The following is a 19,496-nucleotide window of genomic DNA, read 5'->3' on the forward strand; positions in this document are numbered from 1 at the left end:
ACCAGGATAATTCAGTGTGTTGTACAGACTTCACTAAACAACAGTTTATATTATAAACTGTTAAGCTATAACTTCTGTGTGTAAATATGGTTTTTAAATCACCTGTTGAGGAAAGGGACCCTAACTGTCCAATTCCAAAATCTAACAAATGTTTGAATCTGGTATGTTCATCTACTCCACTATTTTGTGACGAATTTTGACAGCAATTTAGAGAACTAGTGACATACTAGAAGTACTAGCATATAAGCTAATACGGGTTCCCAAACACAGTATTCATTACCTCATGGGAAAAAGCCCAGAAAGTTATTTGATTAAATGTATAATTGCATTCTGCTGAAGAGGGATATTTGAGGATTGTCTTATCATTTTACCACTTTGGAATCTATAAGCCTATTAAAGACACCCTGGAATAATTTCTTGTGTTTCTTCCTGTAAAGGAAATGAGAGGATCTGTTACACATCCAATAAATGGGTACTTTTTGGAAAAAGTTCAAATAAAATGAAGAGGCTAAAACCGTAATCAGAAAACCTCTCAAGCACCTTCTTCGAGGTGCTTACTTTTCAGCAAGTTTGCCTCTCTCCTGGTCATAACAACAGAGTTACATCTCAGAAACCGAAATCACTGCACATGCTGATGTTACAAACAAAACAAGCACAACTGAAATTTAAGTCACGCCTTTCAGTCAAAGATCTAGCTCAAAAAAAATGGTATTTTCTTTCCCCTGTGCAGAGCACTTTGCTGTAAGTAAGCAAATAATTTTTTTTTCTAAAAATATTAGGACAACAGAATTGTCATGAAATACTGAATGCTGCTTGATGCATTAAATTTTGCCTCATAGAACATTGGCATATGTAAGTAATAGTAACCCCCTGACTTTGACCAAAATGTAATGAGAAATTTGTCCAGGTCTTATTTTTAGCTGCACCACTGGGAACAAACTCATCTCAAGTGAGGGTTAGTCAAGAAAAATTGTGTCCATGAGGACAAAGGTTTCTATCTAGCCAACCAGCTGCATAGTTCTGACAACTCCAGTGTCAATTACGTGTATTTGTCTACAAGGTAAATTACAGTAAATGTTAGCTAAACTGGAACAGTGTTACCTCTTAGCAAAGGAATATGGCCAAACACCAATCACCAGTAAAAGACAGAAGAACCTCTGCTCCTATCACCTTCAGTGCTCCACAACACCTAACTGCCTCATCCAGCATCAGTTACAGCTATATCTTGTGAAAACATTCAGTAAAAAAGACAATCTCTGCTCAAAGAGATTGCAAACAAAAAAGAGGGAATGACACAGCTTTCAGTAGCTTTCAGTGGAGGTGACTTATGCCTACCAGACAGGTCTTCCAGTTCTATATTTTTATTATTTTTTAACAGTCTCCTATCTATCTGTTGCTTTCAGGACATTTAAAACAGAGGTTTCTGTGAGGTATCTTGAAGGCTAGGATAATGATTTTGCTAAGTCATCCCATAGTATAATACATATCCTCAGGAAAGTATAAAGGTAGTGAATTTTGCTTAATTCTCTGATGGAAGAGAGATGTCTCTCTATTATTTATAATAAGAATTATCACAGAAAACTTAACACATTTGTGCACTTGCTAAATTGAATTACATATTTTAACCTTGAAGAACAAAAAATCAAAACTATCAGGGTATCTTAAGCTTAGACAAAGTTGAGTCTACCAGAAAGCAGAAAAAAACATTCCTGTGGATTTCAGAAACTTTCAGATGGACACTGGTCACCAGAAATGTGTGTGTGTGGGGGGGGTTATATTATTCAACATCAAATTCATATTGTTTTAAGATAAGCAAACAGATTGTTAGATAAAAATAAGAGAATTTGTCACCACCATGTCTTATTTCTCAGGCATAGAATCCTATCATTATTACTTGACTATTCAAAGCACCCAGGCAAGCTGGGCGTTTCAAAGACCTGAAAGCAACTGGTTAGTTCCTTTCACATAATCTGGGAAGTTCTCACCATGAAGACATGAAATAAAGGAGCCCTATCAGAAATATGAAATTAATGCCATATTCTAAACAAATGTCAGTGAATAAAGCTTATTCTTCCTAAAGAAATTATGAATTCTTCAACTTTTAAATAAGTCTCATCCAAACAAAATTGTCATTGCCTAGCAAAAAATGTATCACTAATTAGAAGTTCCATTTAATGGGAGTAGCATGTTCATCCATATACATCTACTTGAGTTTTCTGTCTGAAACGTTAGACAACTTTAAAACTTGGTGATTGGGAACACATATTGATCTATGTGAAAAAACTTTTAGTAATTATCAAAATACCTCATAACTGAATAGTTCTCAGATTTTCCAAATAAAAAGCCAATATAATTTCAGAACAATTCTTCAGCATATTACATATATTGTATATGAATTCAAGCTATTTGAATTTACTTTTAGAATGTGTGGAAATTTGATATTCTACCTACCTTTCTTAATAGTCTGTTTACTTTTTGAATCTGTTTCAAGCTAAAGCTTTTTGTAAATTTAGTTTAATTGTATTTCAGATGGTAACAACCTTTCAAGTGGCTCTTCTTCAGGTAAATCTATCTTCTAAAATTCTATCTACTAAAGTCCTTTTATTGCTTTTTTCTGGTTCTATTATTTCAAGATCTTATTACATTTTTTATATATCTAGAAGAGTACAAGTCATAATATGGCTCTTGCTCTCACTCTGAATATTTATTGCTGCAAAACTATAGATATAACAGCTAAACTATTAAATGTAATATAATTATATGACATATAAAATCCAAATGTAATGATACTTTTCATCTTATTATCACTGAAAGTTGCCGTATGCAGAGCATAAAAAAAACTTCAATCAATATATGAGACAAAACACACTGTGGAATTTGATAGTGGTGTATGAATTCGGTGTTAAAACATAAAGACACCATCTTCAGTCTTTCTGTCTCAGACAAAAGTGATATTTTTTATCTTATGAAATCTGGCAACCAAGGTGATGAAGGGTTGAGAACTTTATTGAGCTACCAAAAAACCCACCATATCCTCACCAAGATAGCAAATTTCTAGGTGACCGACTCTTTACATATACTATTTGTTGCAATGCTTCCTATTCTATTTCAATGCAGTTATTCACTTTTTTCTTCTTTTCTACTTCTAATTACGTGTAAGAAATAGAAATGCAAGAAGTAAAATGTCTTTCTGAGAGGACAAAAGTTGTTTTTTCCCCTGGCTTTTTTCCAGAAACGTTGCAACTCCTATAATTTGAATATAATGAATAAGATATAATAAAATATCTCTATCGACAAGTGGGGAAAAAACCATGTAAGTGTACTGATTCACATTAACATTCAAGGATATAACCATTCTGTCTTTTGAGGGAGACAATGGTAGCATTTTTCAGACTCATTTCACTGGTCAACCACACACGGCATAGCCCTCCAAGTAGCCAGAGTCTTCATTTGCTTCCTTTCATGCTTTAACAGAGCCCTATGTGTGGACACCACCAGCACTCAGATAAAACTCTCTTACTTACAAGGGAACATAACAAAGATTGCTGGTGCTAATACTGGTAAAACTCATGTGCAATCTTAAATTTTAGAGAAAACTAAAAGAAGTAGTGCAAAAATTAAATGAGAGGATTAAAAAAAAAAAAAAGTTATGTATGCAGTGTCTGAAAATTATGAGTTCAAGTTTCTAAAGTTAATAATTGCATATGCCTTCCTTTTCCTTCATGAAAATAAATTAAGACTGTTTAATGAGCAGGGCAAGAAAATTATCCAATTATGTATGCTTCCCTACATTTCTGGGGAAAAGAACAGAAAAAAACCATAATTGGCCCTTGCTGTAATTCTCTGTCTTATGGCCTGCTGTGCCCAACCAGAAAATAAGGCATCATCACATGCCTCACTGTTTGCATAGAGTACATTCAAGTATTTGCTGCTATTTTAGACTGTCAGTGGTTAGGAATTCCATTTCTCAAAAGCAATTGTTTCCTCTAGTCTGTTGCGTGAGTTATTAAATGGTATTTATAAGCCTGTGAGCAGCAATTCAATAGTTTTCTGTGTCTGTATTTCTGATAACCTTGATCCTGAAACTCCGTGACACTAGATACTTAATTATGAGAAAATCTTTCATCAAAAAGCTGACTTATGTTACTTTTGTGAAAGTCATTTTTCTGATTATTTGGGGAAGTTTCTGAACAAAGGTATTGTTGAATTAGCCCATGTTCTGGAGGGTAGTCTGCCATAACTGATCTATCTTACCTGCCCTTGTCAAAGAAATCTCTGTTTAGAATAGGTTGTTCTTTGTGGATATGTTGTATTCCTTAATCTTATATATTCAAAAAGTAACATATGTTTCATATTGTAGCCAGGTCAGTCAATCACCATGATAAAACTTGATATCCAAGACTTGATTTTCTTCAACACTCTACCACAGTTAACAGGTTGTACTGGAACATGAGCAGCTCAGTGTGGTTTAGTTCTCAGCCTAGAAGTGATACGTCACACCAGGAAAAAAGTTTTAACAGTTTCTACACCTAACTAGTGTAAACTCTTTGTGCAATTGAGCTCCTTTGATTTGATTTTGGAAAGTCTAAATCTAGAAAAGTTTGAGATAAATAGACTAAATCTAGCTCCCAGCTGGAGAGCCTGAGGCCAGAGTTTCAAATCTTGATTTCTGGGTAGTTACTTCTCTGCATCAGCTTGAAAATATCAATGCTACTAGAGATGCATCAAAAACTGGTTGGGCAATTCTTTGAGGAGCAATCATGACTTCCCAGCTGCTTTGTCTTAAGGCTACCCTTCTGCAAGGTTTGGGATAGTATTGCAGGAATCCCATGTGCACTGGCATGGGCTAAACAGACTTTGGGATAGCACACAGCACCTACCACTGTCCAGAGACCGCTAAAGAAATTGTAGTGAAAGTAAAACTCTCTCAGTTGCAGGCATTTCTCTGACTTTGCCACCGTGTATTGTATCTACGTATACATTTTCATTACTAGGAGTTTGAGGAATACCTTCACTGTATCAAGGCAATATTCAGGCCAATTATAATTTCCCTTCCTTTTATTTGCCATGCAAATGTATTGGGTTACTAAAGAAATCCTTTTTCAGATAAGTTTTTGCTAGAATACCCCATTTTCTATTGATGGAGCAGGAAATTTGCAACTATGATTATAGCTGTTGATATGTTTTTTGGAAGCAATTTTCATCCTTCCTTTTTTTGTTCCCCTACCACAAAATTCTATATGGTGATATTTAGTGTTTAAGAATTGCAATTTCCCATTGATGTTAACATTTCCCATTTCAATACAATACTTATGGAAATACAAAGCTATTTTATTATAAAAATAGGAGGGGGTTCCCTGTATTTTTTTCTCAATACTATTAACCCAACCATTTTATTTCTGTGCATTCTAAATATTTTCTCCTTTGATCTCCCAAAACATGAGACATAATTAAAAAGGTTTTCAGAAGGCAAGAAAAGGACATTTAAGTCTGGGACTTTGGACATAGTTCCATCTGCAAACAGTTTAGAAGAGTTCTTTCTTATCTACAGTGTATTTTTGGACTGAGTTCCTCTGTTTAGAAATTCTAACAGTTAGCTGAAATGGCACAAAGAACAAATGTAATGAACAGATTAACTCATTTGCAAATTACTTATTCACTAAAGCAAGGTTTGAAAGGAGGAGGAGGAATGTAAGTCTGGAATTGTGACTCAGACTCAACTGCTTTCCTCAACTGCTCTTAGCAAGCCACAATCATACAAATCTCTGACTCAGCACTAAGAACTTGGCAATCTAGTCTTCAATAAAACATAGGGATTTAAATGTAACATTATCTGTATATTTATAGTAAATAGATAATTGCATCTCAAACATGTTTTAGTACTGTAAGCCATGATAAATCTGCTTCTGACATCATACCTACACAAATCAGGGGTTGTCCACCATCAAACAAAAGATTTTACCTGATACATAGTATGCCAGCAAAGCTTCCACTGACACTTTTAGTCTATACTGGGACAGGGTGCCTGGGGCCATGAATTTTGCTTTATGACAAATTGTATTATCACATTTGCTTTCTCAGCTCAGTAATGCTAACTACACAAATTGTGAATGGGCCTCCTGATAACTTTAGCTGCAGGAGAGGTGAATGTCCAACACATCATGTAGCTTATTAACTGTGCACTGAAGAAGAATAGCAATGCACCTTAAGAATATTCTATTTAAAAACAAAACAAACAAAACAAACAAAACACACATACACACACAAAAAGAAAATAAAGTTTTAACTACAGGGTTTATTACAGCTTATAGAAGAATAGCAAAAAGCTACTCATTTAAGTTTTCTGTTTCATGCCCAAAAGTCTTAACAAGAAGCAAAATTCTCACTGAGTATTCTTTCCAGATGAACTGCAGTTAGACAGCTAAATCAGTAATGCAGTATAACGTGGTCATATTAACTTGGTGAGGCAGAAAAGACCATCTGCACCACCATGAATATGACTAAAATAGGGTGCCAACAAAAAATCTTTAGCAGTGTCAAATGCCAGAAACCCTTATGAATGGTATTTTTAGAACTTTCAATGTAATTGATTAAAAAGCGATTTTTTAAAAAAAGTTAATCTTTTAAAAGATTAGTTTCACTTTGGATGCAATAGGCTTTCAATATTTATATATGAGCTGCTTTACAGCTCAATTCTACACATTATTTAAAAATGATAAAATAATTCTTTACATACTTCACTAATTTTAACTTTAAGCTATTTATACAAGTATACTTAGTAAGTTAGAAGAAATACACACATTTCCAAGGTGCACTCTGCTGAATATCACTGTGTAGACTGAAAATTGGCATCTCTAGTTGCAGTTTTAAACATGCATGACTCTGGTTTATATAATAGAGTTTTCTGTCTATTTTACTGTTGTGTGTGTATATACATTAGAGTAATAGATTCAGTGGAATTCCATTTGGAATTCAACAACCTTTTTCAAAAATCATCACGGAAAAACAAAAGGAAGATGATTACATGGATCCATAATTAAAAGTAGGGAAAAAAAGCCGAAAATAATCATCAGATTTCTAAATACTGAGATGTTATCAGTAGACTCTGATAGGTCCTTTATTTTATAATACGTTTTCAAATCCTTGGATAAAAAAGGTGTAAACAATGAGGTCAGAATGTTTGCATATGTCACAAAATTTTTCAGATTATTAGACGAGATTCACAGACTTATGGTAGGATACTGAGGGGCCAAGTGTTAAAACAGCAAATGAAATTTTTTACAGACATAATAGTAGAGACTAAATTATCTATTACCAGTCAACAAAGAAATCTTTCAGCTGCTGTAAAAATATCTTACATTAGCACAGCTAGGAAAATAACTCACAAAGGCAATGAAATATTGGCAATTGTAAGGAAGGGAACTAAGATCAAAACAAAAAGCCATTATGTCACTGCATCGATCTCTAAATCTGGGAATAGCTTAGGCCATTGTTAAAAATTATTACATTAGAAATAAAAAGTAACTGAGAAGAGTGAAAAGGATGATGAGAGCTACACAATGCAGTCACACTAGCATTCTTCAGCTTGCAAAAGAGATATACAAAGAAGAAGGCAGCAGATGTATGAAAAACTGTAAAGATTATTTAGACTATAAAAATGAAGTTATTAGCTATTTTTCATAGCACCCTCCCCAAGGCCACAGGTTAGGGGAAGTACTTATATAATTACATAGCTAGTAAGGGGAAGTACTTTTTCACAGATGTGTGCTAAAATTACAGAATTGTTTCCTATAGTATGCTTTGCAGATCATCTTTTAAAAACACAGACAAATTTCTGGAAGAAAGGTACACCAAACATTCGATTTGTGGTTTGAATACAATCTCTAGCTCAGAAAATTTCAGAAATTCACGTATCCAAAAACGGAGTAAATTTACTGAGAGAAATAACAAAATATTGTGGTCTTTAATCTCTTTCTTCTCGTATCCATTACTGGAAATATCAGGGGTCCAACAGTGTGCTAGATGGACCTGTGGTGTCATCTAGTATAGCAACTTTAGCTCTTAGACAGGTTTTCCTTTAAGAAGAGTAGGGTACTCTCACCTTCATTTATTTTGAATTCAAAATACAATTCAATATTCAATGCTAAATATATAGGGCACTCATTTTAAAGTGTTGAATGATTAAGCTATGTCATCAATTGCTCTACACAATTACTGTCAGTCATAGGCATCAAAGAAAGACTATTTCAAAATATTTCAGTATAGAATGATACATTTCAGTGCTAAATATTTATAAATGTTAGATAGTTACAAACATTGCCAATTAAAAACAAATGAAATCTTATCCCAAACAGAATTTCTTATGCCAGTAATAGAAAATAACAAGATATTTTGAGATGTCCTCCAAGAAATCATTAACTATTGATTCACTGTTTAAAGTACTCATGTAGCAAAGTGATGAGAGACAAGAAGCTATTAAATAAGTCAGGCTGTTTACTCAATGATATTTGACCATTTCAATTATTTCAATGATTTTATTAAAGTTTTTCACCATTCCTTTTTCTAAACTGTTTAACATGTTTTCTGTACATCTGAAGTCCCTGTGCCTCCATCTGTGAATTGTTTTACACAAAATCTTAAAATATTTGTTATTTGGGTTTTTTAGAAGGGTAGTCTGTAGATTTTACAGTTCTTCAAATATATAATTTTTTATATGCACAATATTTTACTCTTCCTCTCAGCTACTGATATTTCTTACCGTTACACCAAGTTGTTGGTTTTCCAAACCCTCAGAACAGCCTAGCCTGCCTTTCAGCATCGAAGTCCAACTTAGCCCAACCCATTCAAATGTAAATGATAACTGCATTCTGTAGATGCAACTCAGGCCTCAGAGCTGTGTCTCTCCTTTTTCTTTCTCTATGTGCCTTTCCTTTTCAGTTTAAATTCATTAAAGTTGTCTCATCTAATTGTAAGATGCAAGTATTGGAAAGGATTTTGGCAAAACTGATACACAACTTATTTTCTTTCCATAACTATTAGCACTCGTATCTTCCTGTTTAATTTGCAACAAATAAATCCATATATCATCAGTACACTTATAAGCACATGGAGTTCCACTAATAATAGAATCCACAAATATCTATTTCAGGATAACAGCTACCAACCAAAGTAGTTCGACATGTTCTAGCAGTCTTTTATAGACACATAGATTTTTAATTTAGAAATGACCATCCGAACAGATAACCTTATATCTTTTAAAATAGCTGTAGAATTAATGCTGCTGTCCTTGTTCTAAGCTCAGATACTTAGTACTGACAGAATTATGAAATCCTTTAACATCACGACTATAACAAGCTTGGAGGTATATTATGTTTTCATATTTACATGTTCTATTACTAAGCATTGTAATTTATTAGAAATAGGTCAAATATTGATAGCTATTATCATTGTAAGTGAAAAAAGCAGATTTTCATGACAAGGCACTAATGGCTAATATTTTCTTCTTTCTTATATATTTACATGTAGGCAGACTTTTTGGGTTCCGGTTACCTGGATTAAGACTTTTAACATACAGAAAGCAGTCTTTGCCACAGGAAGACCCTGATGCAGTGATAATTGATTCTTCTAAGCACAGTGATGACTCAGTGGCAATGAAGCACTTTAAATCACCTACAAAAGAAAGCTGTAGTCCTTCAGAAGTGGATGATACAAAAGCACTGATCCAACCCAGTAAATGTTCACCTTTGGTGAATATATCAGGACCTCTTGACCATTCATCACCTAAACAGCAATGGGACAGACTTTACCCTGACATGATACAGACAAGCAATCCACTAACCCACTCCAGATCAAAGGAAAGCATTTGTAGTATACGGAGAGCATCTTCAGTACACGACATAGAAGGCTTTACTGTCCATCCCAAGAACATTTTTAGGGACCGTCACGCAAGTGAAGGTATGGTAAAAATTCAGTCATTATTCTCTGATGTACTAAAAAAGGAATTATTTCAATTTTTCATAGTAATAATCATCGTTTTGTGAAAAAAAAAAAAAAAATCAGTTGTTTACATTCAAAGGTGCACTGAAAATATTGAGGGCCCAAATAAGTCAGGTTTATTTATACTAAATATTTTTTTTTATTTCTAAGGAGACTAATGGAATTATAGGTTTGATCTTCTTTATGGGGATATAGCAAATTTGGGCCCAACATTCCTAAAGCTAATATTGGTATTTGTTGGGGGGGGGGGAGAGAGGGGAAATCAAGTGATCAGCTTATAATTGCATGTACCATTCTGTCCTATACTCACATATATTAGATTGTCCTTGACTGTATGAAATCCTTCAGAGATTGATCAGTTTATTTTTCTTAAATCTGTAAAGTGCACATTGTATATTCACTGGTCTACCACCAAGACATGCTTTTTCTTTACACTGGAGAAAATATCCTCAGCAACTCATTGAAATGCTTTGTACAACAATTAGTGAAGTATTTAGTGAAATGGTGAAATGCTTAGTGTAAAATTCATTGAAGTGTGATTTTCTCCTTGCGCTAGTATATTCTTGCAACCAACAAAAGTTACTAAGGTGTTTTCTTATCTTCTTTTTCTACTGTCTCTCCTAAGTCCATGGAGTGCAGTCCATGATTTCTTCTTGAAAACAGGGAGTTTGAGAAAGCTGAGAAAGAGCTTAGCAAACAGAGATTTGAAAGCCCGGTGAATTGAGAGGTCCCTTGAAAAGTTGCTTTCAAAGAAAAGTGTCAGGTATACAGTGCTTTCACAGCTACTGATGGTCTAATGACTTGAATAGCACACCTTTTTATTCAGGCTAGATGACAAGGAATGTATAGGGAATATTTTAAGATTTCAAAAACATGCATAAAGGAAGACTGTGTACAGATTCATAAATTAGTAGGAAAATGAATTTTCATTTTGAGTGATGGCTTGTTTTTCTGCTATTCATTGATCACAAGTGTAAAATCCCTTTTGGTTCTCCTGCCTTATGGAAGGCCCACATCAGGAACACTTTTATATTTTTCCTCTGACACCCAGTTTAACTTGTAGAATAGCAGAACTAATTATTCCTTCCAGTTACTATTCCTGTATTACATGTACTTCTGTAAGTACTTCTTTTCTCATTTCTGTTTCTTTTGGACACCTTATGCTGAAAAGATGTTTAAAGTTATCCATCAAGACCTGATTGCCTTACTCGACTGTGAGCAATAAAACCCTATTATTGCTATAAAATTATCCATGCAAGTTAGGCAATCAGGATTCATCCATCTTCTCTGAGCTTGCATGTTCTTATCAGGGAGAATGTAAAACCCTAAGTACAACAAGTAAAAGTAAACTACAGTCACAAAATCACAGAAACTTAGAATATACTGAGTTGGAAGGGACTCACAAGGATCCTCAAGTCCAACTCCTGGCCCTGCACAGGACCTTCCCCAAGAGTCACACCATGTACCTGAGAGTATCATCCAAATGCTTCTTGAACTCTGTCAGGCTTGGTGTTGTGACCACTTCCCTGGGGAGCCTGTTCCAGTGTCAATCACCCTCTGGGAGAAGAATCTCTTTCTAATATCCAACCTAAACCTCCTGTGTTTCAGGCCACTCCCTCAGGTCTTGTCACTGGTCATCACAGAGATCAGTGCCTGCTCCCCCTCTTCCCCTCACAAGGAAGTTGTAACTGCAATGAGGTCTCCCCTCAAGTCTCCTCCAGGTTGAACAGACCAAGTGGCCTCAGCTGCTCCTCCCACGACTTCCACTCAAGACCCTTCACCACATTCATTGCATTCCTTGGGTGCTGTTCAGTGCCTTAATGTCTTTCTTATATTGTGGTGCCCAACACTGCACACAATATTCAAGGTAAGGCCACACCAGTGGAGAGCAGAGTAGGACAATCCCCTCCCTCAACTGGCTGGCATTGCTTTGCCTGATGCCCTCCAGGACACGGTTGGCCTTCCTGGATGCCAGGGCACTGCTGACTCAATTCAAATGGCCATCAACCAGAACCCCCAGGTCCCTTTCTGTGGCACTGCTTTCCAGCATCTCATTTCCCAGTCTGTATGAACATCCGGGGTTGCCCCATTCCAGTTGAAGAATCCAGCACTTTCCCTTATTAAACTTCACATGCTTGGTGATTACCCAGTCCTCCAATTTGTAAACTATTAACTAAGGAAGCATAGGGTTTAATATATTTCCCATTCCATTTTTGTTTTGTTTATTGGTCCTAATAATTCTGAATTTTCCCAAATCATTTAAAAATTAATACTTTATCTGAAAATACAATTTAGGATTCAATTTTTCCTACCTTTTCCAGTTCAAATGATATTGAATCAGTATAACAGAATTCTGAAAGAAGAGAATAGTTTATTTAGTTTAATACTAACTATAGTAATTTACCCGCAGTCAAATTTTAAGATAATGCAACTGAGAATATAAATTATTTCATGTGTTAAATTAATTTATGTAGCCTAGTTGCCTTTAACTTTAAAATTATCATCACTGTGGCCATTATATGCCAAAAGGTATTACAGTAAAAATGGCAGTTTAGAATTTTAAACGCATTTGAGTGTATTTGGTTGAATTCCATTCTAAATTTGCCTATACAACAGCAAAAGCAACAGGGCTGGAATCGTGTCTTCCACTCACCACCCAAACTGCAGCCAACCCCATCTCATCTGGAACACCAGCAATCCAGATTTTGCACAGGTTCACAGAGACTCTTCGGAAATTTTACTGTCTTCAGCAAGTGACCTCAGTAAGATCCCTGCAGCCTTCTGAACCAGCAGCAGACTTTTGGGCCTAACTCAGCCTAATCTGCAGCACTGCTACAGATGCCTGGCACAGAAAGGCATCGGGCTGAGAGGAACTAAACACTCTTCTACACCCCTGGTCCTGAGGGCCCAGCTTGATGTCCCATGGTTCCCAGTCCTTGGGAGGCTGAGGAAAAGCCGGAGAGGCAGCAGGTGTGGCACCACCTTTGATGCCCCCTCAGCAGGAGGCTACGGCCTTTCTCCGGAGCAGGGCTGAACACGCTCTCCTCAGGGGCAGGGTTGCTGTGAGGCGGCTGGGGCACAGACACCTCAGTCTGTCAACCTGGGACAGTGCAGGTGACCATCCATGGGAGCCAAAAGCACCTCTGAAAGCTGCTTACCTGGTCACAGCAGCTGGCAGCACCAGGAGCAAGACCCCACTCCCTGCCAGACCCACCTCACACCCACCCGAACAGCATCTGGGCAGGGGTCACAACATGAGGGGAGGCAGCCGGTGGGTCATATTGTAATCACATGAACTGGGGTGGCATCCACCCATCCACCTGTGTGGTTTCTTTAAAATAATAATAACAACAGCAATAATATTATTCTCCCAGAAAAAGTTTCATCTCATGAGGGGATTCAGGGGCAGGTGTACCGGTGAGGACAGAAAGCTTTGCCACTGTTCCCTTGCGGAAAGGTGCCTAAGAACTGAAAAATGCATCAAGGAGTACCTTTCTCCAGCACTTACTCAGAAGGGCACTGCTTAGCTTGCTGCCATGGTAAAAACTTTTCCTCCTGTGAGTCTAGATGGGCATGGGGCCTGGGGGTCAGTGCTGGGCCACCTGCACAGCCCCATACCCCACGCAGCCATGCCAGCCTGCATCAGTGCCGTGGGTGTCTCAGCTTCACCTAATTACATGGGACTTCCTCTTGAGTTGGCACTTTTGACCTCCAAATGACTGCCAGACTTATGGAGAAACGATTTTACCATGTTACAGTGAAGACAGATTAGCTAAAGCCAGTCCTACTGCCTGTTGATCTACTCCCAACGCTTTTACAGATTATCTCTCAATTGTCAAAGTGACTTCATCTTGACTAAAAGACTACGTAATATAATCAAGGAGGTGCAACAGTATTTCAATTCAAACTGTACACACTCTGAAGCAATATTTTCTGCTTTTTCTGGTGTAGATTTTAGTTTTCTTTTTTTCTCTTTTTCTTCATTTTTATTATGCTGAAAACCAGACAATGGTCGCAATGTCAAAGGTAAAGTATACATCTAGACTGTACCTTCCAGTGTTACAATCAGCCACACTTTTTGGCATGTTACTTTGCCTGCTGTATGAAATGTTCAAATGCAACATTCTCATGCTGACCTCTCTAGGGCCAGGTGCATTACTTAAATTATATTTGTTAAACATGTGGTTATTCCTGTAACTATTGTCTCGAAGCACTAACTACCAATCACTGGAAAAAGTGAAGGCATAGTTAAATGGCCCTTTGATTTAACTGTCTGTGAGTTCAAAAAAAAAGGAGGAGAGGGAGATAGAACATATCATAGTTACTTAACTCAGTGCTATTGTCCTTGAGCAGGCAAAACTTCTATTGAAGCTACCAGGGGTTTTACCTGGATGAAAAGGATGTATGGGGACATTACCAAACAATCTGTTTGGTACTTAGTTATCAGCTAACTATTGCAAAAATTACATAATTGGTAATCAGGACCCTTGTGGAAGTATCTTCACTTATTCCTCTTTTGTCTCTTTAAAACTAGTTTCACGTTCCTGGATGGCAGGGGGTATGGTTTCAAGCTTCCTGTAGCATTAAAATGTGCATGCATGAACTTCATTGCCAACTCCATGTTTAAATAATATTTACTGCAGTTACAAAACTGCTTCTTTTCACCAGCACTGAGCTATATCTTTTATAAGCAATTTGAACATAATTCATAAGTGACATCCTCCATTTCTAGAGAACACTTACTAAAGTGTTCAGTTTAATTGTCATATTTGTAGCTATTTCAGAGAACTGGTTTGTGACTTCATGCATGATGCAAAAAGTGTGTGTACCTGGTAAAATATCTCTAAACTGCATGCAGTGCATGACCTAGATTCTGTAAAGTGATTTGTGGACTACAAAATCATTACATTTGCTTCATATGTATGTCGGCAAAGTCTTGGGGGAAAAAACATGCAGTTTCCATACTATACAATAACTTTTATAAGTGTATTTACTGCTGGTGAAAGATGATGGATTGGCAGCTCAGGAGAGTGAAATCATTTCTCAATGCATTGTGTAAGCAGGGACAATGGAATCCTACCATAAAAATAGGGAGATCAGACTAACCTTAAAGATTTTCCTTTGTGGGGTAGGCAGAAGCATGTCATTCAGCCTGCTTATTCAGCTCTTGGCCTCTCTGTTGAAACTGTCAATCAGGGTGCCAATTAGTGTCAATTGTGATTGTGATTTGTTATGGCCCTCTTTTTCTTCTTCCTGCTATGAGAGTATAGCAATGGTCCACTAGCTGTCAAGTATCAGCACAATTGCTGTCAGCCTGGGCTGTACTTAAGCTAATACAGTCTTTCAGTTAATTAACATTATCAATAAGGTGCATTATACATCTTGCCACTTTCTAAATCAAGAGAAGGTGCGGGAAAAAAAGTAAGGTTTTATTCTCATGTGCAATGAACTTAAGTCTAATATCATGCTCTAGGGCATGAGTATTAGGTAGAAAAGGAGAGAATAATCCCCTTTTGAATAGCAGCAATAAAAGATGTAAATCCCAGAAAGCAAAAGTTCAATGCAATTTAGGCATCTATAAAGTTACTAATAAAATAAAATCTCATCTACTATCTAATCATGGATTTACCCAAGCTTAATTTCCTCTTACCTTTGAATTCCTAAGGTATCAAGAATCTTGTTCATCTGACAAATTACTCCAACTTGATACCCTGCTTATGTCTAAACCTACTAAATACTCAGAAACTACTGCTAAAATAGGGAAATAGAGCTGCAAATCTGCAGTCTGACCATATATATGTAGCACACTCCAGCCAGATTAGTCACCTCATGGATTTTTGAGGAGATTGTGAGCTCTGATATACCTTAAACACTACTTTTTATTAGAGTCATGTAGATAATGTGAAAGATAGAAAAAACCCCTCAAAGTCTGATTCTTCAGCAAGAATTCAAAGTCAGATATGATGAAAAAACAGCCCTCATTTAAAGAATTTTACCAAAAAAAAAGAAATCAGCACAGCCTGAAGCATTTCCCCACAGCTATTTCTAGACAGCCAGTTACTCTGAATTTCATTCATTCACACTTTGCAAATACAGATCAACTGTTCTACTGTTGACTTTGCAATTTACCCCATAGGCCTAATCCTGTCCCATTGACTGTTCCTGATTCATCGTACATATTCTTATTTTCCTCACAGGAAGTCAAAAAAAACCCCTTAAAAGCAGTAGAAGAGATAAGCATCACATTGTTGCCCATAATACAATTAAGATGCAATAAGGTTCTCATGTGGATCTGAGAAATGCCTTTCCATCCCACACTTTAGGTACATTGTTACTGATTACAAGACCTTTATTTTTTCTTAAATCTCTAACTGGATGTGGCTCTCTCTGTCTAAACATCTTTATAGTTCTTTTTTCCAGTATTATTCTCAAAAGCAAATTTTACTTCCAATGAATACTTTTGACTTCCTGGCCAGCCTTTTGACAACAGTACAAAAAAAATATACTGATCAGTTATATTGGTTCCTTTTACAAAGAATTCTGTCCAATAATGAAAAGAATAATGATAAAGGATATGTACCTCATGAAGTATGCAAACTTCTTTTTATCTATTATGATGCACTAAAGTAGTGTAAGGAGTTTATAGATAGTCCATTAATATTCTACATGAGGATCCCTATAATTTTCAACATTTTGTTAGTGATGACAATTGAAGAAACTTATTTTGTGAGTGCACTCAATTTTCCCGTTTCTTTGAACTATCATGTGAGCACAGGCAAGGTATGGATGTGATAATAGAGCCTTCACTAATTCCAGGCACTCTTATATAATCATGTGTCCTATTTCTGCTCTTAAAAACAAATGAGAATACAGTCTTTATATTCAGCCAGAATTACAATAAGAGCACACCAGCATTTCGAGTAACACAAAAACAAGTAAGGATAGATGCATGTATTTTGCAATCCATGTACTTTATTAAAAAAGTATTGAGGGCTGTGCTTAAAGGAAATGTCATGTTTATAGGCAGTACTAGATTAGAATCTCATTAGTAATAGAGTTATTTTTTAAATGTAGATAATTTTTACTATTAACAAGTAGTATAAAAAAATATTTTTAACTTCCCTCGTAACATACCCCATTGAATCATTAATGATAATTTATTTTTCTGTATTTATCAGATACTAAATGTGTGTTCTGATATTTCAGGGCCTTTCAATCATATCAAGTCCAGTCTGTTGGGATCCACATCAGATTCAAATCTCAACAAATACAGTACAATCAACAAAATTCCTCAACTCACACTGAACTTTTCTGATATCAAAAGTGAAAAAAAATCTTCATCTCCTCCTTCTTCGGAGAAAGCAATTATTGCACCTAAGGTGAAAGACCGAACGCACAACGTAACAGAGAAGGTTACCCAGGTAAGGTAATACACATTATTTTAGTTCATTTTCAGTTTTGTGGAGCTCATTATCAATCTATTCAATAGATTGTTACTCTTTCTGTGAATGATTTGACTATCTCCAAGATAATTTGAAGGCTTTGAGCCATTAATTAATTTACCTTCTATTCACTTGCACGAGGTAGTTTACAGCATTAGATGATGCTGCTAACAAAAATTTTCAGCTCTCTATTTTTTAATGGAAAAGAAAACAAAGTATACCTCAAGTGCCCCAAATAATTCCATTAATTTCAGTGATTCCTGTCATTCCTAAATTTTAGTTTCATTCTTAATTTTTCTCAGCATTATGAATTGCTGACTAGTGTAAGGCACAGCATGATAAGAACAAAATAAGAAATGGTAAGTGATTGTGCCACTGGTATAAGCATCATAATTACGTCTTGCAATTTATCATCTAGTTGTTTGGTTTTTCATAATTCTTTTTCTTGTGGGTGTTTTTTCCATACTTGTGCATCAAAAAGGCTGTCAAAATGGAAGTATGATATATTCTGCCAGACTTGTGAATGATGCTTAAAATTGAAATAAAACTGAAAATAATTCAAGGTAGCATATTCCTTCACTAAGACAAATAGTGCTTGAATTCAGTGCTCTTTGAAGTCAACAGAACTTTTCAGCTAAATTCAGTATAATTATTACATTTATGATACAGTCTCACATGGAGATTGACTAGGACAGGCTACCAATGTGCAACATACTGAAAAAAAGAAAAATCAAGAGATGATAGTATGCCAAATAACTTTTACAATGTTACAAGCAGAGAGTTGGCCCTTAAATGCCCATATACTGACAGATGTTAGAAGTGCTTTGTATCAGAATGCCGATAGATATTACATAAGGAAGACCTTACCAAGAGTAGCTTTTTACTTAGAACCATGGAATGACAGAATTTTTTAGGTTGGAAAAGCCCTTTAAGACTATAGAGTTCAACCATTAACCCAGCACTGACAAGTCCACCCCTTAAACCAGTTCCTAACTGTGGACCTGCCTCCTATAGATGAGACTGCAGCTTCTCTACATTGGTGCTATGCCAGATATTGTCCATGCTCCTACTCCCTTTGACAGATATATAAAGAAATGTATTGTATGCCCTCCTAGAGAAATAGAGAAAAAAGTTCTATCAGTTCTATTTTGAGATCAGTTAGTGCCTAAAAAGTAATTGGATTTTTATCGTTCATATATTTAGTTGTTGATAGCTAACTTGAATTTGCAACCATAGTCCTTTCTTCTCTGGTCAGTTGTGAAAGATTTCGTCTCTTCTGGATCCATTTTGATATGTTTTAAATTATTCATAGCAGTTATACATAGAAATCTTTTCACAGCTAATATAGCAGAAAGTCAAGTTATATAAAAACTACTAATTTTTATGAGTTATGTAAGCATGAAGCAAGCTAGATTTTTTTTTTTTTTTTTTTTTAAATTCTGACTGGCCAATTAGTGCCAGGGTGCTGAGTTTCTATGTACTAGTTATGGGGGGTGAGGCAGGAATTTTAAAAAAAATATATGCTTATTCTCCAAATAATTTAGATATTATGGGAAGACCCATGGAAATGGCTTGGATCAGCTAAACTTTCCAGGAAAATTGATAGCAACTAAACACAAAATTCAATTTGAAGTGCTCTATAAAATCTTTATACTTTGCAAAAGCCTTCCAATTTAATTTGACATTGGTTTATGTCCTTTTTGAGAATGATCTCAACCTGTGTGCAGAGCACAATTTGCATAGCAAACTTTGATGACATACCACTCATTATAATTGGAAATAATTCCCTGCAGCTGGTGCTTTTTTTCTTATTACATTCACTTATCGAAGTTTTTAGTTGCTGCTGCATCCTAAACTCTAGCGTTAGCTACAGGGAGAAACTCCTAGGAGGTATAAATAAATGTAGGTCTATAATATTACACTGGTCAAAGATCTAGTTAACTAGTTATTTAAGAATTAGATTAGAAATAGACATTTAGAAAATTAAAGTGGCTAGTTTTAGTCCTGTTTATGTTTCTAATCCCACTGATTTCAGGATGTTTCATAAGAGTCAGCACT

At 35.8% G+C, this 19,496-nt stretch overlaps 1 protein-coding gene across 6 annotated transcripts in view; it reads left to right on the forward strand.

The window, feature by feature from the left end:
• KCNH7 (potassium voltage-gated channel subfamily H member 7) overlaps window positions 1-19,496 on the forward strand; it is a 223,531-nt gene that overhangs the window by 138,189 nt on the left and 65,846 nt on the right. The window contains exons 4-8 of one of the 6 annotated variants that reach the window (XM_050339735.1): window positions 2,530-2,562; window positions 9,526-9,954; window positions 14,002-14,022; window positions 14,531-14,554; window positions 17,203-17,417. In XM_050339735.1, the coding sequence (XP_050195692.1) occupies window positions 2,530-2,562; window positions 9,526-9,954; window positions 14,002-14,022; window positions 14,531-14,554; window positions 17,203-17,417 (722 nt within the window). The remainder of the gene's footprint in view (window positions 1-2,529; window positions 2,563-9,525; window positions 9,955-14,001; window positions 14,023-14,530; window positions 14,555-17,202; window positions 17,418-19,496) is intronic. The other 5 variants (XM_050339737.1, XM_050339736.1, XM_050339738.1 and 2 more) reach the window with 5 other exon arrangements.

This window comes from Myiozetetes cayanensis, unplaced genomic scaffold (genome assembly GCF_022539395.1).
Source record: "Myiozetetes cayanensis isolate MyiCay16 unplaced genomic scaffold, myiCay2020 scf9, whole genome shotgun sequence".
Lineage (NCBI taxonomy): Eukaryota > Metazoa > Chordata > Aves > Passeriformes > Tyrannidae > Myiozetetes > Myiozetetes cayanensis.